The following is a 19,457-nucleotide window of genomic DNA, read 5'->3' on the forward strand; positions in this document are numbered from 1 at the left end:
ACATCATTCCTATTATGAGATCGGGGCCTTCGAATTCTATAATCATCCTCAGAACTAGAGGTTGAAATTGACACCATACTTATCGAATCACTATCACCTGAATAAGAAACAAAATCATCAAGTCGACATTGAAGCTTTTTTTACTTTTTTTTCCTGCACTTAACCTTTATTCTCTTCCTCTTTCACGACTAAAATGAACAAGGCACATACATACATAAGGGGAAGAATTAAGAACCTACTTTTAGCCTAAGTTTTTATTCAAACATTAAATGATATTTTTAGTTATTATTAACAAAAGGGTTGTTCAATAACCAATCAAATCACCTAATTAAGTACACAATAAATCAAAGTTTGAAATTTTAAATTTTATAAGAAGAAAATAATAAAAATATTTGTCAAATTTCTCAACTTTTAGTTTCCTAGTGCCCAACAATCCAAAGTTTAAAATTTTCAATCTTCTAAGAACAAAAAACTAAATAGCCTAATATCTAATCTTTCTTTAATGTTTCTATATTTTTTAGGCATCCAAACAAAAAGTAAATCTTTAAACCACTCAATTACAAATTGCAAGTAATAATTGACAAAAAATTTAACCAAAAAAATCAAAGAAAAAAAAATGTATTCACATCACAAAGGGAGAAGGAAAAAAGTTCCTGAGATGAATTTTAAGAACCTTTTTTTCTTTAAAGATGATTTTTCCTTTTTTGATTTTTTTGCTTGTTCTCTTAAAAAAGAGAAAATGATGAAAATTTTATTGTAATGACTTGTAATGAGGCTTAAGGCTTACTTATGCAAAGATAAACTGTTACAAAATAAAAAATACAATTAATGGAAATAATGACTAAATCAACTCATATAATCAACTAAATCAATATCTAATATTCTTTAAATTGATATTAAATCAATCTAGAATATTATTAGAATATTACAAAATAATATCATCAATCTAGAATATGATTAAAATATTATTAAAATATCATTGACATCCCCTACAAACTCAAGATAATAGTGTAGAGGTCAACTTGAGTTTAAAATTTTGGATAAGAAATTGACCAGGTAGATGTGATTTGGTGAAGATATCTATTTTTTGGTTAACTCTGGTAACAAGAACAAGTCGAAAAGTTTGAATAAATAGATGGTGACGAATGAAGTGATAGTGAATTTCAATATGTTTAGTATGCTCATGAAAAACATCATTCTGAGCTATTTGAATGGCATTTTGATTATCACAAAATATAAGAGTACTAGAGTGATGAGAAACACCTATATCATGAAGTAGCCATCATAACTATAGAAGTTATGATGTGGCATCTGCAGGAGCTCAATACTAAGTTTCAGTACTAAAGCAAGACACTACAGTTTGTTTTTTATTTCATCAAGACATAAAAGAAGAACTAAAAAAAAAATAGTAGCCTATGATAAAATGATGATCAGTAAGATTTGTTGCCCAATCAACATCTTAATAACAATGCAAGTCCAAGAAGAAACTAGAGAAAAAATGCAAACCATGAAATATAGTACCCTTGACATATCGTAGGATTCGAAGAACCATAGCAAAATGAGTAGATCGATGAGCAGACAAAAATTGATGAACTAGAGGAACAATATAGGCAATGTTTGAACGAGTAACTGTCAATTATACAAAATTATCACCAGAGTTCGATACAAATAAGGGTATAAAAATGGCGTACTATTAAAAGAAAAAAGTTTCAAATTTTGTTCAAGTGATGATGATGTAATCTTACTATCAGTTAAACCTATTCAAACAATGAGATCAGAAGCATACTTTGTTTGAGATAAATGTAAGCCAGTAGAATCACTGGTGACTTCAAGGTTTAAAAAATAATTCAAAGGATCAAGATCTGTCATCTTAAACTTAAAATTAAAAAAAATCTTTAAATCTTAAATACCATTTACGTCTTTATCCGTAATGATCATGTCATCCACATAAAGTAAAAGAAAAGCAGTACCATTTTCAGTAGTTCGAGTAAAAATGGTAGAACCATGATTATTAGATGTAAAAATAAGTTATGTAACAGTGGTACTAAACTTCAAAAATCAAGATCTAGGGATTTGCTTAAAACTATATAGAGCACATTGAAGATGATAGATCATGTTAGAAGGTATAGATAAACTAAGAAGTGACTTCATATAAACTTCTTTAGCAAGATCACCATTCAAGAAGGCATTTTTAACATTCATTTGAAAGATTGGTCACTTTTTAGCTGCAATAACTAATAATGAAAGAATAAATCTGAACATGCAATTGGGGTAAAAGTCTCTTCATAGTCAATGCCATATTCTTATGTAAATCCTCAAGTAATAATATGAGCTTTGTAACGTTTTATTGACCCATCAGATCTAGTTTTGATTTTAGAGACCTATTTATAGTTAATCACTAACTTATTAGAAGGTTGTTTAACAATATCCCAAGTATGAGTTTTTTCAAGAGCCTGAAGCTCCTCTGTCATTGCTTGTTATCACATAGGATTAGAGAGAGCTTCACAAAAATTATGAGGTTCATATAACGTAGCTAAAGCATAATAACAGTGAAATCATAAAGCTAAGTATTGGGTTCCCTTACCCGGGTAGAACAATGAAATGGAGGCAATATGTATGGAGAGAGAATAATTGTATCAATAGAAGCCTAAGTTAGATAAACATAGTAGGAGTGAAAAAAGATGAATCACTGTTTGAGTTAAAAGTACCTATAATAGTCTCTTCATTTGAAGAAAAATCAAAAGATGAATTTGTAAAAATACATGAAGAAAAACATGGTAAATGTAATGAGGATACACTAGTGAACTTTTTATGTTCCCAACAAACTACATATGTTGAGATGCGAAGACGTTTAGACACTGAATCATAATACTAATACCCTTTGTGTTCTATACCATAACTCAAAAAATAACACAATCTAGATTTAGGTTAAAGCTTAGTCCTTTCATAAGTAAGAAGTAAATCAAAATAAGCACATCCAAAAATTTTGAGAGAATAATAATTAGGTGTCTTATTATATACACTTATAGGGATACCGTGTGCCTAATACTGATGTGAAAACATGATTAATAATGTAAATAACAGTGAGAGTAGCTTCACCTTAAAAATATTCAGAAAAGGAAGAGGAAATGAGAAAGGGCATGAACTGTGTCAAGAAAATGATGATGTTTTCTTTCTACTCAACCGTTTTGTTATGAAGTATATATGAGGAATAGTCCCATCATCCTTTAACAAGTTACAAAACTTAATTTTTTTTATATTCAGTAGCATTATCATACCTAAAAATTTTTATTTTTTAAAAAATTGAGTTTGTATCATGTTATTGAATTCACAAAAAATGGATAAAAGTTTAATTATTTGTTTGAATAAATATATCCAAGTATAATGAAAAAAATCATCAATAAATATAACAAAGTAAAGTGAACCTCCTAAGGTTGGTATGGGAGCTAGACGTTAAATATCAAAATAGACTAAATCAAAAAGAATAGATGAGATAGAATCATTTTTATTAAAAGGTAAAACACTTTGCTTTTCAAGTTAACAAAACAAATAATCAAAAATATCATGAGAAACATTACTTAAGACACTAGTGGAAGCAAGTGACTTTATTCGAGAAATAGATACATGCCTAGTTTAGAAAGCCATAAATCTAAAGAAACTGAAAAGTTGGTTGTAGCAGCAATAAGCAAATGTTGTGGAATTTTCAAAGTTTCAAGCTCAAACAATGTTTCAACTTTACGCCCTGTCTTAACTTTCTGGCCTTTTGAGAATCTTGCGTAATACAGTCACATCATTATGAAAAATGCAAATCAAGACGAAGGTCACAAAATTGGCCAACAAAAAGTAAATTTAAAACAAGATTAAAAACAAAATAAGTGTCAAATATACATAGTTTTGAGGTTTCAATATTACCAATATAACTAGTTTTTAAAATAGATTCATTTGTTATTTTAATGATTAAACCATTAGGTACAGGTATCTTGCTTTTAAATAAAAAAGGGTCAGCAATCATATGATTTCCATCGGTAATATCAAACAACCAAACATTACTTGATGTGGCAATAGACATAGCGAAAACATGAGGTCAAGATAATATTTGATTGAACAAAGTTTGAAGATCAGTGGTGAAGATTGTAATGACCTCAAAAGAAGACTCATAAGTGTTTGGTTCAATGGTTGTTACTGTAGTAGTCTTGCTAGTGTGAGGATCATGAATTAGACTATCGTTATAATGATATTTAGCTCTACATTTCTGAATGGGATGATTAATCCTCTCACATCATGAACAAAATTTATGAAAAATAGAACTAGTACTTTTTTTAGGAGCAGCAACAACAATAGTATTAACACTATGAGTCCGACTCATACCCAACCAAGTTTCCTCAGATATCAATTATGTAAGAACATTATCTATAGTTGGTAAGGGATGTTGATAAAAAAGTGAAAACCTGATATTTTCAAATTCATCTCAAAGTGCCATTAGAAATTAAATAAGATAAATTTGATTTCGATAAGTAATAAAATTATCAGTATCACTTTCATCTTTGAATTTTGGATCAGAATTTTCAAACATGTCCTATAAATATTGCATGTTAGAATAAAAATCATCAATCAATTGATCTGATTCTTGACGAAGTTGAGATAAAGTGATCAAAATATGATATTGATGAGTAAGGGTAGTAGAGCTATACCATGTGGCAAGAAAATCTCAAGCGTCTTTAGCAAGTTCAAATGGCCCAAAATGTATATTGATAGAATAAACAATAGTGTTAGTGAACCATGTCTGAATTCAATGACTTTTACTTTTTCATTCCTCTAACTGATTTGCAAATTTATCACCGAATTTTTCTTCTTTTCTTTCCAGTGCTTTACACTATCCGATAACAACAAGTTATAATTTCATTCTCTTTAGATAACTACAGATAGCTGTAGCTCAACTATTATAATTATTTTATCAAGGATAATGAAAATTGATTGTGCATGCATTTTCTTATTGAATACCTAACATTAAGCTCTTGAAAAAAAAAAGAAAATTTGAAAAGTTATGAGTATTGATATAAAAGATGATCTTGAATATAGGAAGAGAAACCTAAAAAATTGAAGCATGAAAGTAAAAAATAAAGTTTAGAAAGGAGAACAAACCAATGATAAGAATAAGCAAATATTAGTTACCAAGGTGATTTACCTTCGAAAGGAACCATGAAATCACTCTAATACCATAAAAAAAGAGAAAATGATAAAAATTTTATTGTAATGACTTGTATATTACAATGAGGCTTAAAAACTATTTATACAGAGGTAAAATATTACAATATAAAAAATACAATCAATAAAATTAATAACTAAATCAATTTCTATAATTAACTAAATCAATATCTAATATTTTTTAAATTAATATCAAATCAATCTAGAATATTACTAGAATAATATCATTACTTTATAATATTATCAAAATATTAGTAAAATATCATTGACATTCTCTACCTTTTATCTGCCAAAAAAAAAAAAAAAACCCAAAAAAGTAGAAAAGAAATCAAAAAAGAGAAAAGGTTAGATGATGAAAAATTAAAGGGAAAGGAAAAGAAAATTCGAAAACAGGAGCAACAAAAAAGATTATATTATTTTTAAATTTTCCTTTTGGAAGAGTTTAGCAACCTGAACAAACGGATAAAAAACATGTTAACCCTTAGCACGATCAAAACAGCTAGTCGTTTATATGGTTCCCATGAAGCCTTTTTTATGTAGAGTAAATAATGTATAAATGATAACTTTTCTTTTCTTTTCTTTTTCTTTTATGTTTTAATTAATATAAAAATTATTATATTTACTTCAATAAATAAGTTTTTATATATTTTTTAATTTTAAAACCAAAGGCATTTATAACTAGTACAAATACATATATTAAAAACAATAGGAGCAAAGGGTTACAAATCATACAGTTGGACAAAATAAGAATTATGTGTAAAATTTATCTCTATGTGAAAATGAGTTTTAAAATACTGAAAAAAGTTATCTATATATGAAAATGCGTTTGAAAATATTGGAAAAAAAATTTCACTGATAAAGTCAAAAAATTCTCTGACGACGATGATGAATGAATGATATAAATATATATATATATATGTAAAATGTTGTAATATAAAGATAAAAAAATGATTGTAAAGGGTTAGTGTTATGAATAAACTATAAAATATAATAAAATGTTTAATGTAATTAATATTTAAATTTAAAAATATTTTAATGTAATACTTAAATTATGAATATATTAATTGATATAATGTTTATAGAATTATTTATCTATCACGTGTCATCGATTAAAATTAACTATACTAAAAATGAATATCACGTTAGTTAATAAATTTATAATTTAAAAATCATTTTAAAAATTTTTAAAATTTATATATCACATTATATTTTACTTTAATTTGAAAGTCATTCATGATATTAATTTTGATTGTAAATATTATAATTTAAATTTAAAACATAATAAATATCATTTTTTAAAATTAACTAAATGAAACAATTAAATTAAATCCTCAATTTTATTATGTTATTCTTTAGGCAAAGGTCCCAAGTCAAGAAACCCAAGATAAGCTTGAATATTGTTTTTCGTGTTAAAGTCGCGTACTGGAATCTTGGGTGATATGCCCAAAAGAGCATAAAAATGTTTGTATACGAAACATCAAGTTCAAGGAACTGAGAATAGCTAGAGAAACAAACCCATGAATTAAACTTATAACTTCCATCTGTCGAGAACAAAATTTCCTTCTCATGTTGCTGTCTCCTGCCCAGCAGAGATGGAATATCATGGGAAAGCAAAGTTAGCAAGATTATACTTGATTATGATTACTATCTGGGGTGCTAGATTTGCTGCCAATCTGATGTTCACCCTGAAGCATGCATGAAACCCTAAACAATAAGCAACTCAAAGCTACCATCCAATTAGCACGTTCGAGAGCTTAATCGTACTCCACTAAAAGTTATTAGACAAATGAAGTGTAAGTGCAAAATTTTGTTCAAAGTTGTTCAATTATCTTATTAAATAAATATAAATGAATTTAACGTCAATTTATTTATGAAATATTCAACGACTGTCATGATTTACTTGCACTCTAATTACATTTATGCCATTCATTGGTAATTACGATTTAGACCACGAAAAGTGAAAAAGAAAATAGCATTTCTCTAATAAATTAAAGTTAATTTTATTTTACACTTTTCGTTAATATTTAAGTAAAAACCTTTCAAAAAGTAAAAAAAAAAAAAAAAAAAAGACTTCTTTAGAAGAAAAGGTTAAAGAAAAGTCGGTAACCTGACATTTGACGGTCAAAGAAACCCCCGGCTATATATGGGCCAGTCAGGTCAGGTCACACAGCAGTGACAGTCAGCAACGCCCCTCAGTCATCAGCCGCCCAAACTCTATCAAGGGTCACCCCAAAAAAAAAAAAAACATTGTAAGCGAACGCTTTTTCACTTTCACAACTCCCACCACGTGTCGTACAACGCCATCCCAATCTCATCACCCTAAGTCCCACTATCAAAATCCTACACCGACGAGCCGGCCTAACTTTCACCCACCTTCAGACATGTCACCCAGGCCCACCCTCATTTTATTCGCAGCCGCCCCACAAGCTTCCGTACAAAAGTTCACTTGAAGTCCTACAGGTGGTGAATGATGATTGGGTAGTGGTCAAATTTTCAAAATGAGAGAGACGAAATTAATCACAAAATTATTTATGCCTGACTTAAAAAAAGAAATATTTTGTTGGCGGATTCCAGACGACATGAAGACCGGGTCCTACTCCAAAAGCGGCCGCCAGGGCCACCTCTTTGAAGACTGTTTCACGCGTGGACCCTTTTTGTTTAAATCAAAATTATTAAATAAAAAATTTATATGTGAAACTCCCAATTCTATAATATAATTAATTGGGCGGCGAATATGCACGTGACGACAACGGAAATCCCGACATAAAGCTCATCAACACGGAATTACTCCCATCTCCCCAAAATTGGGTCCACAGCCCATTTCCCATCATGTCCAACATCCCACTTTCCGCCGTCGATTATTCCCTTAAAAAATTCAAAAACAGCCGTGTCCGCATATAACTCCACTCTCTCATTCCCAACCGATCGATCTAAAACTGCCCACTAAATCAGATCTAAAAACCGGCTTTGAACACGCGGATCATGTAGTAGATATTTTTGGTTCGAGGCGGCAGATTTCTCCTTTTATTACTGACTGTGGCAAACCAAATGGGACCCACGGGTAACGTCATCAAACAGATTTTCTAACACTCGCCGTAACTCTCGATTCTAAGATACCTAAAAGCTATGACGTTGACGTGTCACTTGATTGCTTGTATGCCAGATATAACAATAATAGTAATTAAACAAAATAATTTTTTATTCCTTTTCGTTAAATTTATTAAAACAAATCTTCCAAACAGGAAATTGAAACAAAATAACAGCTAACTAATAATTGAAAGCAATTTATAAGTTTAATATATTTTATAAATTTAAAATTATAAATATATTTTATAAAATAAAAATGTTAAGGAATGATGTCAAAAATGATCATTTATGATTAAACTAAAATGTTTGTGTGCTAAGAAAAAGTATTAAAGTGTTATTTTCAAAATTATTTTTCACAACCAATATATTTGTCAATCTTTAAAATACTTTTACAATAAATTTAACGATAAAAAATAAACATAATATTTAAACATGGACTCAATTTATTTTAATATAATTAATCTTAAATAATACCTTTCAAATTTTAAAACACACGTAAAACATATTTTATTATTATTATTATAAGAAAAGATTTTTTTTAAAGAAAATAATAAATAATCCTTCAAAAAATAATAATAACTGTAAAAATATTTTCTTAAATTAAAAAATATTTTACTTTTGAATCCTAGTTCAGTCATATAATCGTATTAAAAAATAATATTCAATAAAATTCTTTATTTATCTATTAACAATCATTTTATCTCCATTTTCAAAAAAAAAAAAAAAAAGAAAAATAGAATTTTGTTATTAAAATTTAATTATAATAGAGCAGAAACAACATTGAGAAAATTTTCTCAAGTCGCCAAAAACAAATCACTAGAAGTTACATTTTTTGTTATATACATTACATGTCAGCTTTTAAACCCCCAAAAAAGAAAAAGTACAGCCAAAAAACGCAGAGAATCATAGCTCAAAGAGACATTCGCAAGAAAAAAAATCAATCCATCTCAGGTGGCAATTGATTAAGATCAAAAACAAACACTCCTCGTTGCAAGCCTCCTTCAAAATCGACAACCGACGACGACGAATCCGAATCGCTCTGGGCCCCACCAGAATCGGGGCAACCCTTACCAGCAGAAGCAAAGGCATCGAAGAAAAACACAGGACGATGAGCCGTGACGGGGAGCGAAAAACATGCGCTGGAGAGAGTGAGGTCCAGCGGCGGAGAAGAAGACTCCACGGTGCTGCTCTGGCTGGGGCTGCGCGTAAAGTCGTTGTTGTCCATGAAATTTGTTTTGGCTTTAGCGCCACGGAACTCCCGTGCCGCCGCGTCGTATGCACGCGCTGCTTCCTCAGCTGTGTCGAAGGTGCCGAGCCAGACTCGGGTCTTTTTTCTTGGGTCTCGGATCTCAGCTGCGTAACGGCCCCAAGGGCGCTTTCTAACGCCGCGGTAACGGATCTCCTTAGAAGTCGGATCGGGACTCGGGTTAATCGGATTTGTTTTTGATCTTGGAGCCATGGTTTTTACCTTCTATTTAAATTGTGAGACGAGAAAAACTGGTTTAAGGACAAGGGAGTTGGAAGGGGTGAGTTTATATAGAGGAGGGTGAGCTTTTAAAACGCACCGGTTCGGCGCTTCGTTGTGTCCAGTCAAAGCAGGATTGTGTGGGAGTTGGTTTTCTGTTGCATGAACCGCTTTAGTTCAATTTCGGCTTCCAATCATTTTGCGCCACGTCTTTTGTTAATCTCTAGTATAAATTTAATTAGATCTGCTAAATTTTTTTTTTTTAAGTTTTCTTGTTTTATTCCGAAAATAAAGGAAAAATAAAAATGGGTTCTTCCAAGAAAACTTTGGACTTTCTCCAGAACCGCGTTTTCATTTTAAACGGGATAAAAATCCAGGATCCACACGCAACTGAGCATCACACGTTTCACGCGTGAAAATAGAGTTTATTCCATAATTAATGTACTATCGGTTACACCGGATTCTACTGACTTAGTCAGGCAAGTCTTTTGACTGCACTGATCCACGATAAAGTAGCCGCCCTGTCCAAAAAAAAACACACACTGGGTCCACGCTGCAAAAAATCTTAGGAATCCACGTGTCAAACTTTGGCAATGGGTCTATCGAAGGCGGCGTTTCTTAACGGCGGTTAAATTGCGATTTTGCCGTCGCTTTGTTTGGTCGCTGTGCTGATTAACGGAAAAGACTCTCATAGTGACGGCGGATTTTTTTATTATTATTTTAATTTTTGGGTCGTTATTATTTGGGTCTCTGTCTCATGCCGCGTGATACGGATCACGCAACTTTCGGGAAACTCACTTGGAAGCTGCTGTCGGCTTTGAAGTGGTCAATGGTATCTAACGGTTGTAGGTGATTTTGGTTGTCTGTTGGGATGTTCACACGTGTTGTAAAAAGACTTGAAGTGACATGGAAATTGTCCAACCAAATCTTTCTTTTTCATTTGCATTTTGCAAGAATATGATAAAGAAGTAAATTACAAATTCTTATGAAATTATAGGGGATAACATTAATTTAACATCCTAAGTTAATAAATCAAATTTATTATTTATTTTTGAATGGATACAATTTTATCATTATTTTTTTTATTTGATTTAATAGTGTCAAACCTATTTCAATACAATTTAAGCTTATTGAATCCCTTGGTGGCTTTCAAGTTAAAAATCATTAAAAAAAAAAAATTCAAACTGGTCCAGATCCTTTACATAATAAATAATTTTTAAAAAATAAATCTTAAATATTTTAATTCTACTTCTTTCCTTAAAGTTATAAATCGTAAATCTTTATTTGTCATAATTTGTTGTTCTATTTCGATAAATTAACTCCATCATGATTCGATATCTTACTCATATTAACATAGTTATTTGTGAACAAGTTTAAAGATTCCTTCAGCATCCTGTTAATTTAAAATCTTTGCATATCTTCCTTTTCACTCCTTTCTTGCCTTAGAGCTTTGGCATCTTTGCATTAATTTGTCGGCTCTGAGCATGTTTCTCCATGCATGTTCACTTATGCCAGAATAATCATAAAATTGCAGTATGACTAAAATCTCTGCATGGTATACAACTTTCAGAATTAATTTTATTCTCCTTTCAATGACAGGTCCAATTTAAAGGTGAATTATGGGAATTGAGATAGGCCAATTTTGAGTTACCTGCAATTTATGATTTGACTGGGTTCCCCATTGTTCATAGGATGGACTTGAAAGTGCAGTATGCTATTTTTTGTGCCTTGGATGTTAGTATATTTGAGGGATTTCTATTACCATCATCTTGGGAAGGGAAAGAGTCGAAAGAAACATCAAGACAGTGTGCGGTTTTTTCACATATTGTGAGAAAGAATATTAGATATTCGTTTTTGTTTAAGTATGTGCACAAGCATGTTTGTGTTTTAGACTAAACTTTTATATTTTTAATTAATTTTCCTGTATTTCCATATGTATCTTAAGTTATGGAATTATACTTTTGTCATTAGTAAGCACATATAGATTTGTAAGCATATAGGTATTCAATTATAACCTTCATTTTCATTTGAACTTTGCCTTTTGAAGGTGGAAGAGTCGGTGTCTCTTTTTCATTTCTGCAATTGTTGCTGTTATGGTACGGGTTGCAATGGGATGGTGTAAAATTGCAAACTGTAGACATTTTGGCTCCGGTGGTTTCATAATATTGGATATATCGGAGTTAGGATCTGATCTGAACTTAAGCTCTTGCATATTTATTGTTTTCCATTCTTTAACTTAGGCTCGGCCTTAGACTAACTGTTTCCAACTTTTTTTCCCTTTCTTCCTTTGCAGTGGTCAAGAGGACTATTCTTTTGAGGAATTATTGTCAATGGCAGTTATAAGAGTTATTGGAGTTTTACTAAGTAGAGCTTTTTCCTTGGGTTTAACATATGTTCTTATGATCTTTGATGTAAGACAAGTAGGGAGAAGAGATAGAGTATGGAGATTTAGAGGAAAATAAGCAAGTAATCGTTGTTAAATTCTTTGAAATCTGGTTGACTGTAGTTGCTTCCCAATGCTCTTACTTGGAATGTGGATATTATTTGTAAGTGGAAAGGTCTTACAAAATGCTAGCTAGATGCAATGTTATTCTTTGTCTGATATTCTCACCTTAAAGAAATGGCTAATTATTTAGTGGAGAAATAGTTTTTAAGATTTGAAATTGCTATGAAATGAATAACCGATGGACTGTTTATTCTGGCAGGGATGAATGCTCTCAATTAAAGACAAATTTGGAAGAAAAGATTAAAGCTTTGGAATTGCTGATGAATGAGCACCAGGTACTCAAAGCTCAACTAGAACAACTGACCAGAAATGTAAAGGTTGAAAACAATATGTTGGTTGATTGATGGATGCTTAAAAATGCAAGATGCTGAACGGTTTAATGAGGTATGATATATTGTTGTAACAGCTACATGAGAACACAAAATATGGTATATTTTGATCAGGTGACTTTGAGAATGATGAATAGCTAAGTTCCATATTGCTTGACATTTAAAAGGTGTTGCACTTTTGATTCATTAAGAGTTCGTTCATGCATACAAGTTAGCTAAGTTCAAACATTATACAACTGTAAATATAAGTAGTCTGTTGCCGTGCTGGAACTGACATACAACTATGGGGTCACAAAATATGATAAGGAATTGGTTCTGCAAAAGTAAACTCTTTATTTTTTTTCCTGCATTATTAAGTTATGTTCCTTGCCTGTTTTTATTCTATTTTGGCAAAGAGAGAAGCTAAATTTGAAAGATGTTGATGATTATAAATATTTGAAGCAGAGTAATTACTATTATATTTCGAATGTGATGGTGATGATGATGATGATTAATAATCGGATGTGATGTAACACAACCACCCTCTTGGACTCATTATCATAATCAGCAGCAGCAGCAACAACAACAACAACAAAGTAATTATTTAAGGGATTATCGTTGTACCATTTGTGACAAAAGTCTGTAAGATAATTCACTGTATTGTAGTATAGCATGCAAGGTCAGTTTCTTTTCTTTTGGATCCAGCAAATCATTTTTGAGCTTTTTATTACGAGTTTTACAATCAATATATTTCTTGACAGGTTTTAGACATATATGGAGATGAACAAAGAGAAGAAAGCAGTAAACTCATGCACTGTCTCAAAGATAAAGATGGAGCAACGTATGTTCGGCTACCATTAACCAAGAAGGCAAGGCAAGATGCATGAAAAAAAGAAGGATAAGAAAATAACGAGAAATGGGTAGAGAGAGAATGAAATCTGACATGTCTCATAGCCCAAACTCAATCCTTTTTCCTATCTTTCTTTTGCTTTTCGGTTATTTTCTCTTTTATTTTTCATTTTTGATATATAAAAACAAAAGTTGTATTTATTTTTGAAGAAATTAATTGATGTTTTGTTTAAATTTTGTTTCTTTAGACGTTTTAATTGAAGACAGAAACATATTGCCTTCTGCAGGATAAGGTGGAGTTGGTTGGAAACTGACAATGCAACTAATCTGAATGCAGCTTGCATCTCTGCTGGCTCAAATTCATGTTTCGACTGGTTTGTTAATTTGTATGGTTTTGTTATGACCACAATCTCGTGTGATCTCAGTTTTACCACCTGGGATAGTGATATAGTTAAACTCTTTTTTTTTTCTGCATTATTAAGTTATGTTCCTCACCTATGTTCATTCAATTTTGGTAAAAAGAGAAGTTAAATTTGAAGAATGTTGATGAATATAAATATTTGAAACAGAGAATTGCTATTCTATTTCTAGGGTTTATGATGCTAAACAATTTCGCATTGTTAAGGTTCTTGCTTATTTCACATGAATTACATCTTTTCCATCCATTCAGTTATTTGTCACGATTCATACTTTAAAACAGAGAAAGTGATTTCCATATATTGTTTATATGTCTAATTTTAGGAAGCTTTGGATGTTGTCCATGCTAGCAAAGAAGACCAAGAGAGTGTCTTCCAAATGCTTGCCGCATTACTATGGCTGAGAATTGTATCATTCACCACGTTTGCCGCAGTAGTTCTAGAGGAGACATCAGGATTAAGAAGAAAATTGTGAGCTTTCCTTCTAGTCCTAATAATGCAAATTTGTGTATTTTTATAATTTTATTATTTTTCTCTTTACTTTAAGAAAATTAATTTCTCTTAAAAAATTGTATGTAATGGATAAAATATTATAGATTCATCAGCGAAGCAGGGGCTTGCATATTAATTATAATAATAAAATTTTCCTTCGTTCGTACTCTTCTTAATTCTGATTTCTGAAGGTTAAAAAATCAGCAAAATTTGTATTGATCATCATAAGTTCATGAGATTGAGACAAATTCATTTCAACTCTTCAAACAAAACATGGTGATGTAGTTGAGGGTCATATTTTCGGACTTTAAGCTTCTCCTTAATCTGCCTACTCTTCTTCTTGGCATAGAAAACACCTGTCTCAGCAGTTGATACAAGCCTCACAATTTTGAATTCCTTCTTCTTTTTCTTCTTCCCCTCCCTCCCCTTCCTCTTCTTGGTTCTCTTCCTCCTTCTCTTGTTCTTCTTTTCTCGATCACCACCCCTTTTTCTACTCAGTTTCTGCAGTCAAAATCACATGATATGTTTTTGGCAAACTCTAAAATCATTAAAAACACTTCTAATACTTTTTCTATCAAAGTAAAACATGGAACAAGAACATTAGGCAGCTTGGTAAAGCATTGAACTGAAATTTTTGGCTCTTCTAAATATATATATAAAAAAAATGGAATAGAAACTTCAAAGGCAAAAGTTTTACATTAAACTTGATCATCCATGAGGAACAAATGATTATATAAACAATAAAGTATATTTTAAGTTACAAAGCATGAACACGAACATAAGAAATAAATACGATACGATAATTTTTAAAAAATAAAATATGAATATAATGGGATATGAGAATAAAAAATATTTTTTATATATTATAATTATTAATTAAAAATATATGATACATATTGAACTGAACTTTAAAAAATATTTACTCTTATAGGAAAACACAACAATAAAAAAAGTGTCATTGTTCACACCAAAATTGGGTTTTTCTTCTTTGTTTTATCCAGCCGAGTTTAACTCATATTTTAATCTAACATTCTAAGGACTTGGATTTAACACCCCGTGAATTTGATGATGGAAAGCAAAGCATCAATTTGCAGAAAGTTGGTACCTTTCTTAGGGAAGAATTGGGAGCATATCTTCTGGCCATGCAAACAACATCGTAATGATTTGACCTCTGAAATTTCCTCATGGACAAACATCCTAAAATCAAGAAAGACCCATGTATTTACATTTTAACATTTTGATCACTTTTAGTTGCCGTAACAATGTAAGAAAACAAGCTCAAGTTTAGATCTTTAAGGAAGAAAAAGACTCAAGAGAGTTAAGGGAAATGGGTTACGGTTGAAATTATAAGGAAACACAGCAAAAAAAAAAAAAAAATTCGGTGTCTTTTTTTATACCTTTGGAGAAGAAACTGTGGGAGAGATTTGTGGAGAAGCTCAGAGACTTTAAAGTTGCAAGCTTGAGCTGGCAAGAAGGGAACTTGTTGAGTTGGAGATTTCTTGGTTGGCAAGCAAGATCAAAGAGAGATGAAATTGCAGAGGTCGCCATCTTTCTTTTTCGCTTCTGTACTCACTGTCTTTCGCGAAAATGAAGTAAAGCTTCTTGAGTTCTTGAATTGTCCTAGGATTCCTTGTAAAATTTAGGATTTACCTTTGGGATTCCTTGGATCGCCCAGGAGAGGAATCTGGTAGAGTCAGAAAGGAATGAAATTTACAGTCATGAACGGGTAAAGTTCTTGAAACAGCGGTGATCTGATGATCCCCATATTGGGAAGGTAGACAAACAGAGCTTGATTTTCATTTGCAAGCCTTTTTTTTGGCCAATTACAAGCGTTTATTTATTTACTATAAATATATTGTTTTCTAAATATTAGTCCAGCACAATAGAGTTAAAAAATTAAAATTTAGGCAACTCAAGAATATTCTTAAACATTTCTTACAAAAAAGAAATCATCTACATGCACTTGTAAATGGTGACCGAAGGTGATACCCCCCCCTCCCCCTTTTTTTTTTTTTTGGATTTTGTGATTATTGTATTCTCATAATACCAAGCATGTTGGATTATCACTTTTGAAATTGATATTCTCATTATACTTGTAAGTATTACAATTTAGTTCTTGAGCAAGTTCATTGAAACAGAAATGGGAAAGCTTAATGAGACAGATTCTGGGAGTGATGCAACTGGACATGTGGGTTAATTTAAGAAGTGTTTGATAATATCCAGAAAATTTACAAACTCAACATAGCATGATCTTCAAATGAGAGAAGAGAAAATGTGTTAAAGAAAGGCATTTAGACAACAAAGCAGAAAATGGTGTAATGAAAAATAACATTTTCGGATTCTTTGCCTAAGAAACGAAAGAAAGATTTCACAACTTGCTCCTTTTCTAGGCTGCATTTGCTGCCGGAGCAGGGGTATACCAGCCATGGTGGATCTCTACAGCCTTCTTTCTCCTAGCTAGACGCGACTTTCTGCGTGCTCCAGTGTTCCTATGCAGTGTTCCCACTTTTACTGCTTTATCAATCGTTGAATAGGCCTCAGCAATCAGTTTCTCAATTGGGAAGATTTCTCCAGCTTGTGCATCACGTTTCTTCCTGAGCACATCTAGGGCCCTCAAAACCTTTGAAAAAAAAAGAAGTCAGGAATGTCATTAGGCATTTCGTGGAACATTACAAATCATCATAGAACAGGAAATAAAACATATCAGAAGTTTTTCCCAAGTTGCTTACTCTGCCATTTTATTGCCTTGCGCATTACATCATCGAAGTAACAAATGAATAAAGGCAGGGAAAGGAACAAAAGTGCAAACTAAAGCACAAAAATACACTCCAATGAGGCAAAAATGGGAAACAATGTGGAGTCTATTTCCGGTACATGGCAGATGAGATGTTTCTGCTTCTCATCTTCGGTTAAGCAAAGGCTGCATAGCACTACAAAAAAGCTCTTCTACACACTAACTGTTGCATATTCATCCATTTTCCCCTGGCCTCCCATTTCAGCAATTCTTCCCACCGAAAGAGAAAATAAAAAAGAATTTAAATAGCTTCCACATTTAGCCCTAATCAACATACATATGCTTGAGATAAGCGATGATGAGATCAACAAAATGATTCATCCACTAATGAGAATCACAGACATTATAATTGGCAAATCAAAGATTTTGGACTTGAGATAAGCAATGATGAGCACTCAACACAATGGTACCATGCATATGTTTCATTGACATGTAATCAAATTATACAGCAAGATTATTTATTTAGGTATGATAACTCAATGAAGAAATATATAAAAATCATTACAAATAAGCTAATCTGTTTTGCAAAGAGCGAATCTTGCATATGTCTGTCGCTTAGATGAATTTGAACAGCAGAATGTTTTCATAAGAATCTTGTTGAATTACCATAAAGATTGGGTTTTACTTCTACATAGTGGCTTATGTGTTGGTTCTCGTAAGAGAACATGTGAGAGAACTACTCTAGGAGGCATAAAAGTCCAAAACTTGGCATTCCAAAAATCCTATAAGCACAATAACTATAACCTTAAGCAATCAGGGAAGTAAATTGTAAGGATTAGTACCTTCTTCATCCGGGTTTTGACTTCGGATTTCTTTGATTTGTTATAAATACGCCTTTTTTCAGCTTGACGAGCTCTCTTTGCAGCTGAATCAGCCTTTTTCTTCGGAGCAACCTCACAAACAACAGAACGACGAGTTGGTTTTTGAGTCATTGTGCTAAAAGACAGACTCCCTGAAACAAAAACCCCACCAAAAAACACCAACTCAAAACTCATCTCAATTTCCACAAAAAATATTATTTTAAGGAATCAGTTCAGATCTAAAATTTGTTCATTCATTAACAAAAAAACTAAAAAAGGGACTAAAACTACATATAAACAATAGCAACAAATCACTGAATTCGCAAAAAGCTCAATTAAATTGCCAAGAAAATCTAGTAGGAAACAAGTGAAGGACTACAATGGGAATTGGAAATGCTGATAAACCCAGAAACAGATACTTAAAAGTTTCGACTTTCCCCGGGAATTTCTTGCCAACCAAACATTGAATTTATCAAAAAAAAAAAAAAGAATGTGTTGCAATGAAATCATATGAAGAAATCTGCTTAAACAGGCAATAGCAAAGGGTTTTATTTTTCTTGTTTTTCCCTAAAATTATAATGACCCATCAGCAGAAACTTAAAATAGTTAAGAATTTTCATTATGATTTTCACTTCAACCAAATAAAAAAAGAAATGGGTATTGCATAAAACATGATAATATGACAACAGAAGAAAAAAACTTACCTTTGTAGAAGAGACCGTGAGAAAGATTATAGGAGAAACTGAGAGACTTAATAGCACTGAAATTTTGATGCAAAGCATAAGGAGAAGGGGAAGAATTGATATTGTTTTTAAGTGAAAGGCTTTTGAGCTTAGATTGAAGAGTAAAGCATGAAGAAGACAAGCAACAATTAACTACACCCGCCATTTCTTTCTTCTTTCTTCCTTTCTCCTTCCCTAAGCAATGAAACTGGAGCTCTATGTTTTTCCTCAGGCTTTCACTTATCCAATATCCCATATGCAGACGACCGAGAGCTCAAGAGGATTTTCTTTAAGTCCTACTTTACCCCTAATGTCCTCTCAAAACGACATGTCGTTTCTATTTTATTTTATTTTATTTTTCACAGCCTCACGGGATGTACCGTGAGAAGGAGAGAGCTTAGTTCGAATTCAAATCTTCTGCTCCCATCAAGCACCTTAACCATTTAATTAAGTGCAAACTGCAGAGTTAACCAATTTAACTGATATAATTATTGTACGAAAAACATATGAATTACACGATCTATAATTTTAATAAATATTATATAAATTTAATAAAAATAAATATATATCATATTTAATATATCAATACAAATTATAATTATAATAATAATTTTTATATCTTACACGCGTTAAATATAAAACAAATATAATATAAATATATAAAAAGAACATGAATACACAAAAATTTAATTGAGTGCTAACTCTTATGTAGTTATGGGGCAATTAAAGTTATTAAATGGTAAAAAAATGTTAATTTTCTATTTATGCATCTATTTTATTTAATTTTTACCCAAACAATTGAAAAATATCCTT

The 19,457-nt window shown here is 31.5% G+C and overlaps 3 protein-coding genes and 1 pseudogene across 21 annotated transcripts; 1 reads left to right on the forward strand and 3 right to left on the reverse strand.

Moving 5' to 3' along the window:
* Positions 1 to 9,031: 9,031 nt before the first annotated feature.
* On the reverse strand, positions 9,032 to 9,811 carry LOC111301695 (ethylene-responsive transcription factor 4 pseudogene; annotated as a pseudogene). The gene has a single exon (XR_016328097.1). The product of XR_016328097.1 is annotated as an ethylene-responsive transcription factor 4 pseudogene (transcript).
* Positions 9,812 to 10,916: 1,105 nt separating this feature from the next.
* On the forward strand, positions 10,917 to 15,487 carry LOC149514566 (uncharacterized). 18 transcript variants are annotated; one of them, XR_016328098.1, is made up of 8 exons: positions 10,917 to 11,619; positions 11,805 to 11,936; positions 12,051 to 12,121; positions 12,463 to 12,647; positions 13,037 to 13,250; positions 13,333 to 13,440; positions 13,708 to 13,862; positions 14,162 to 14,376. XR_016328098.1 is itself a non-coding variant. In XM_089744470.1 (6 exons), the coding sequence occupies exons 3-6, from the start codon at positions 12,621 to 12,623 to the stop codon at positions 14,238 to 14,240; spliced, it is 318 nt and encodes a 105-aa protein (XP_089600596.1). In that variant the 5' UTR covers positions 10,927 to 11,584; positions 11,805 to 12,303; positions 12,463 to 12,620; the 3' UTR covers positions 14,241 to 14,376. The 18 variants fall into 18 exon arrangements, 8 of the variants coding, with proteins under 8 accessions (XP_089600596.1, XP_089600597.1, XP_089600593.1 ...); XR_016328103.1 differs by having other exon boundaries at positions 10,933 to 11,584; positions 12,051 to 12,303; XR_016328100.1 differs by lacking the exon at positions 13,037 to 13,250 and adding an exon at positions 15,366 to 15,487 and having other exon boundaries at positions 10,926 to 11,584; positions 11,805 to 12,303; positions 13,333 to 13,445; positions 13,708 to 13,806; positions 14,162 to 14,307.
* Positions 14,521 to 16,328, reverse strand: LOC111302327 (uncharacterized). The gene is made up of 3 exons (XM_022898256.2): positions 15,726 to 16,328; positions 15,434 to 15,525; positions 14,521 to 14,829 (listed from the first exon to the last, which is right to left on the reverse strand). The coding sequence occupies exons 1-3, from the start codon at positions 15,874 to 15,876 to the stop codon at positions 14,578 to 14,580; spliced, it is 495 nt and encodes a 164-aa protein (XP_022753991.1). The 5' UTR covers positions 15,877 to 16,328; the 3' UTR covers positions 14,521 to 14,577.
* Positions 16,329 to 16,500: 172 nt separating this feature from the next.
* LOC111302329 (small ribosomal subunit protein bS20c) lies at positions 16,501 to 18,914 on the reverse strand. The gene is made up of 3 exons (XM_022898257.2): positions 18,627 to 18,914; positions 17,905 to 18,074; positions 16,501 to 16,948 (listed from the first exon to the last, which is right to left on the reverse strand). The coding sequence occupies exons 1-3, from the start codon at positions 18,898 to 18,900 to the stop codon at positions 16,715 to 16,717; spliced, it is 678 nt and encodes a 225-aa protein (XP_022753992.1). The 5' UTR covers positions 18,901 to 18,914; the 3' UTR covers positions 16,501 to 16,714.
* Between the last annotated feature and the right edge of the window lie 543 nt (positions 18,915 to 19,457).

Source organism: Durio zibethinus, chromosome 15, assembly GCF_047325235.1.
Source record: "Durio zibethinus cultivar Kanyao isolate XHJ-2024 chromosome 15, ASM4732523v1, whole genome shotgun sequence".
Classification (NCBI taxonomy): domain Eukaryota; kingdom Viridiplantae; phylum Streptophyta; class Magnoliopsida; order Malvales; family Malvaceae; genus Durio; species Durio zibethinus.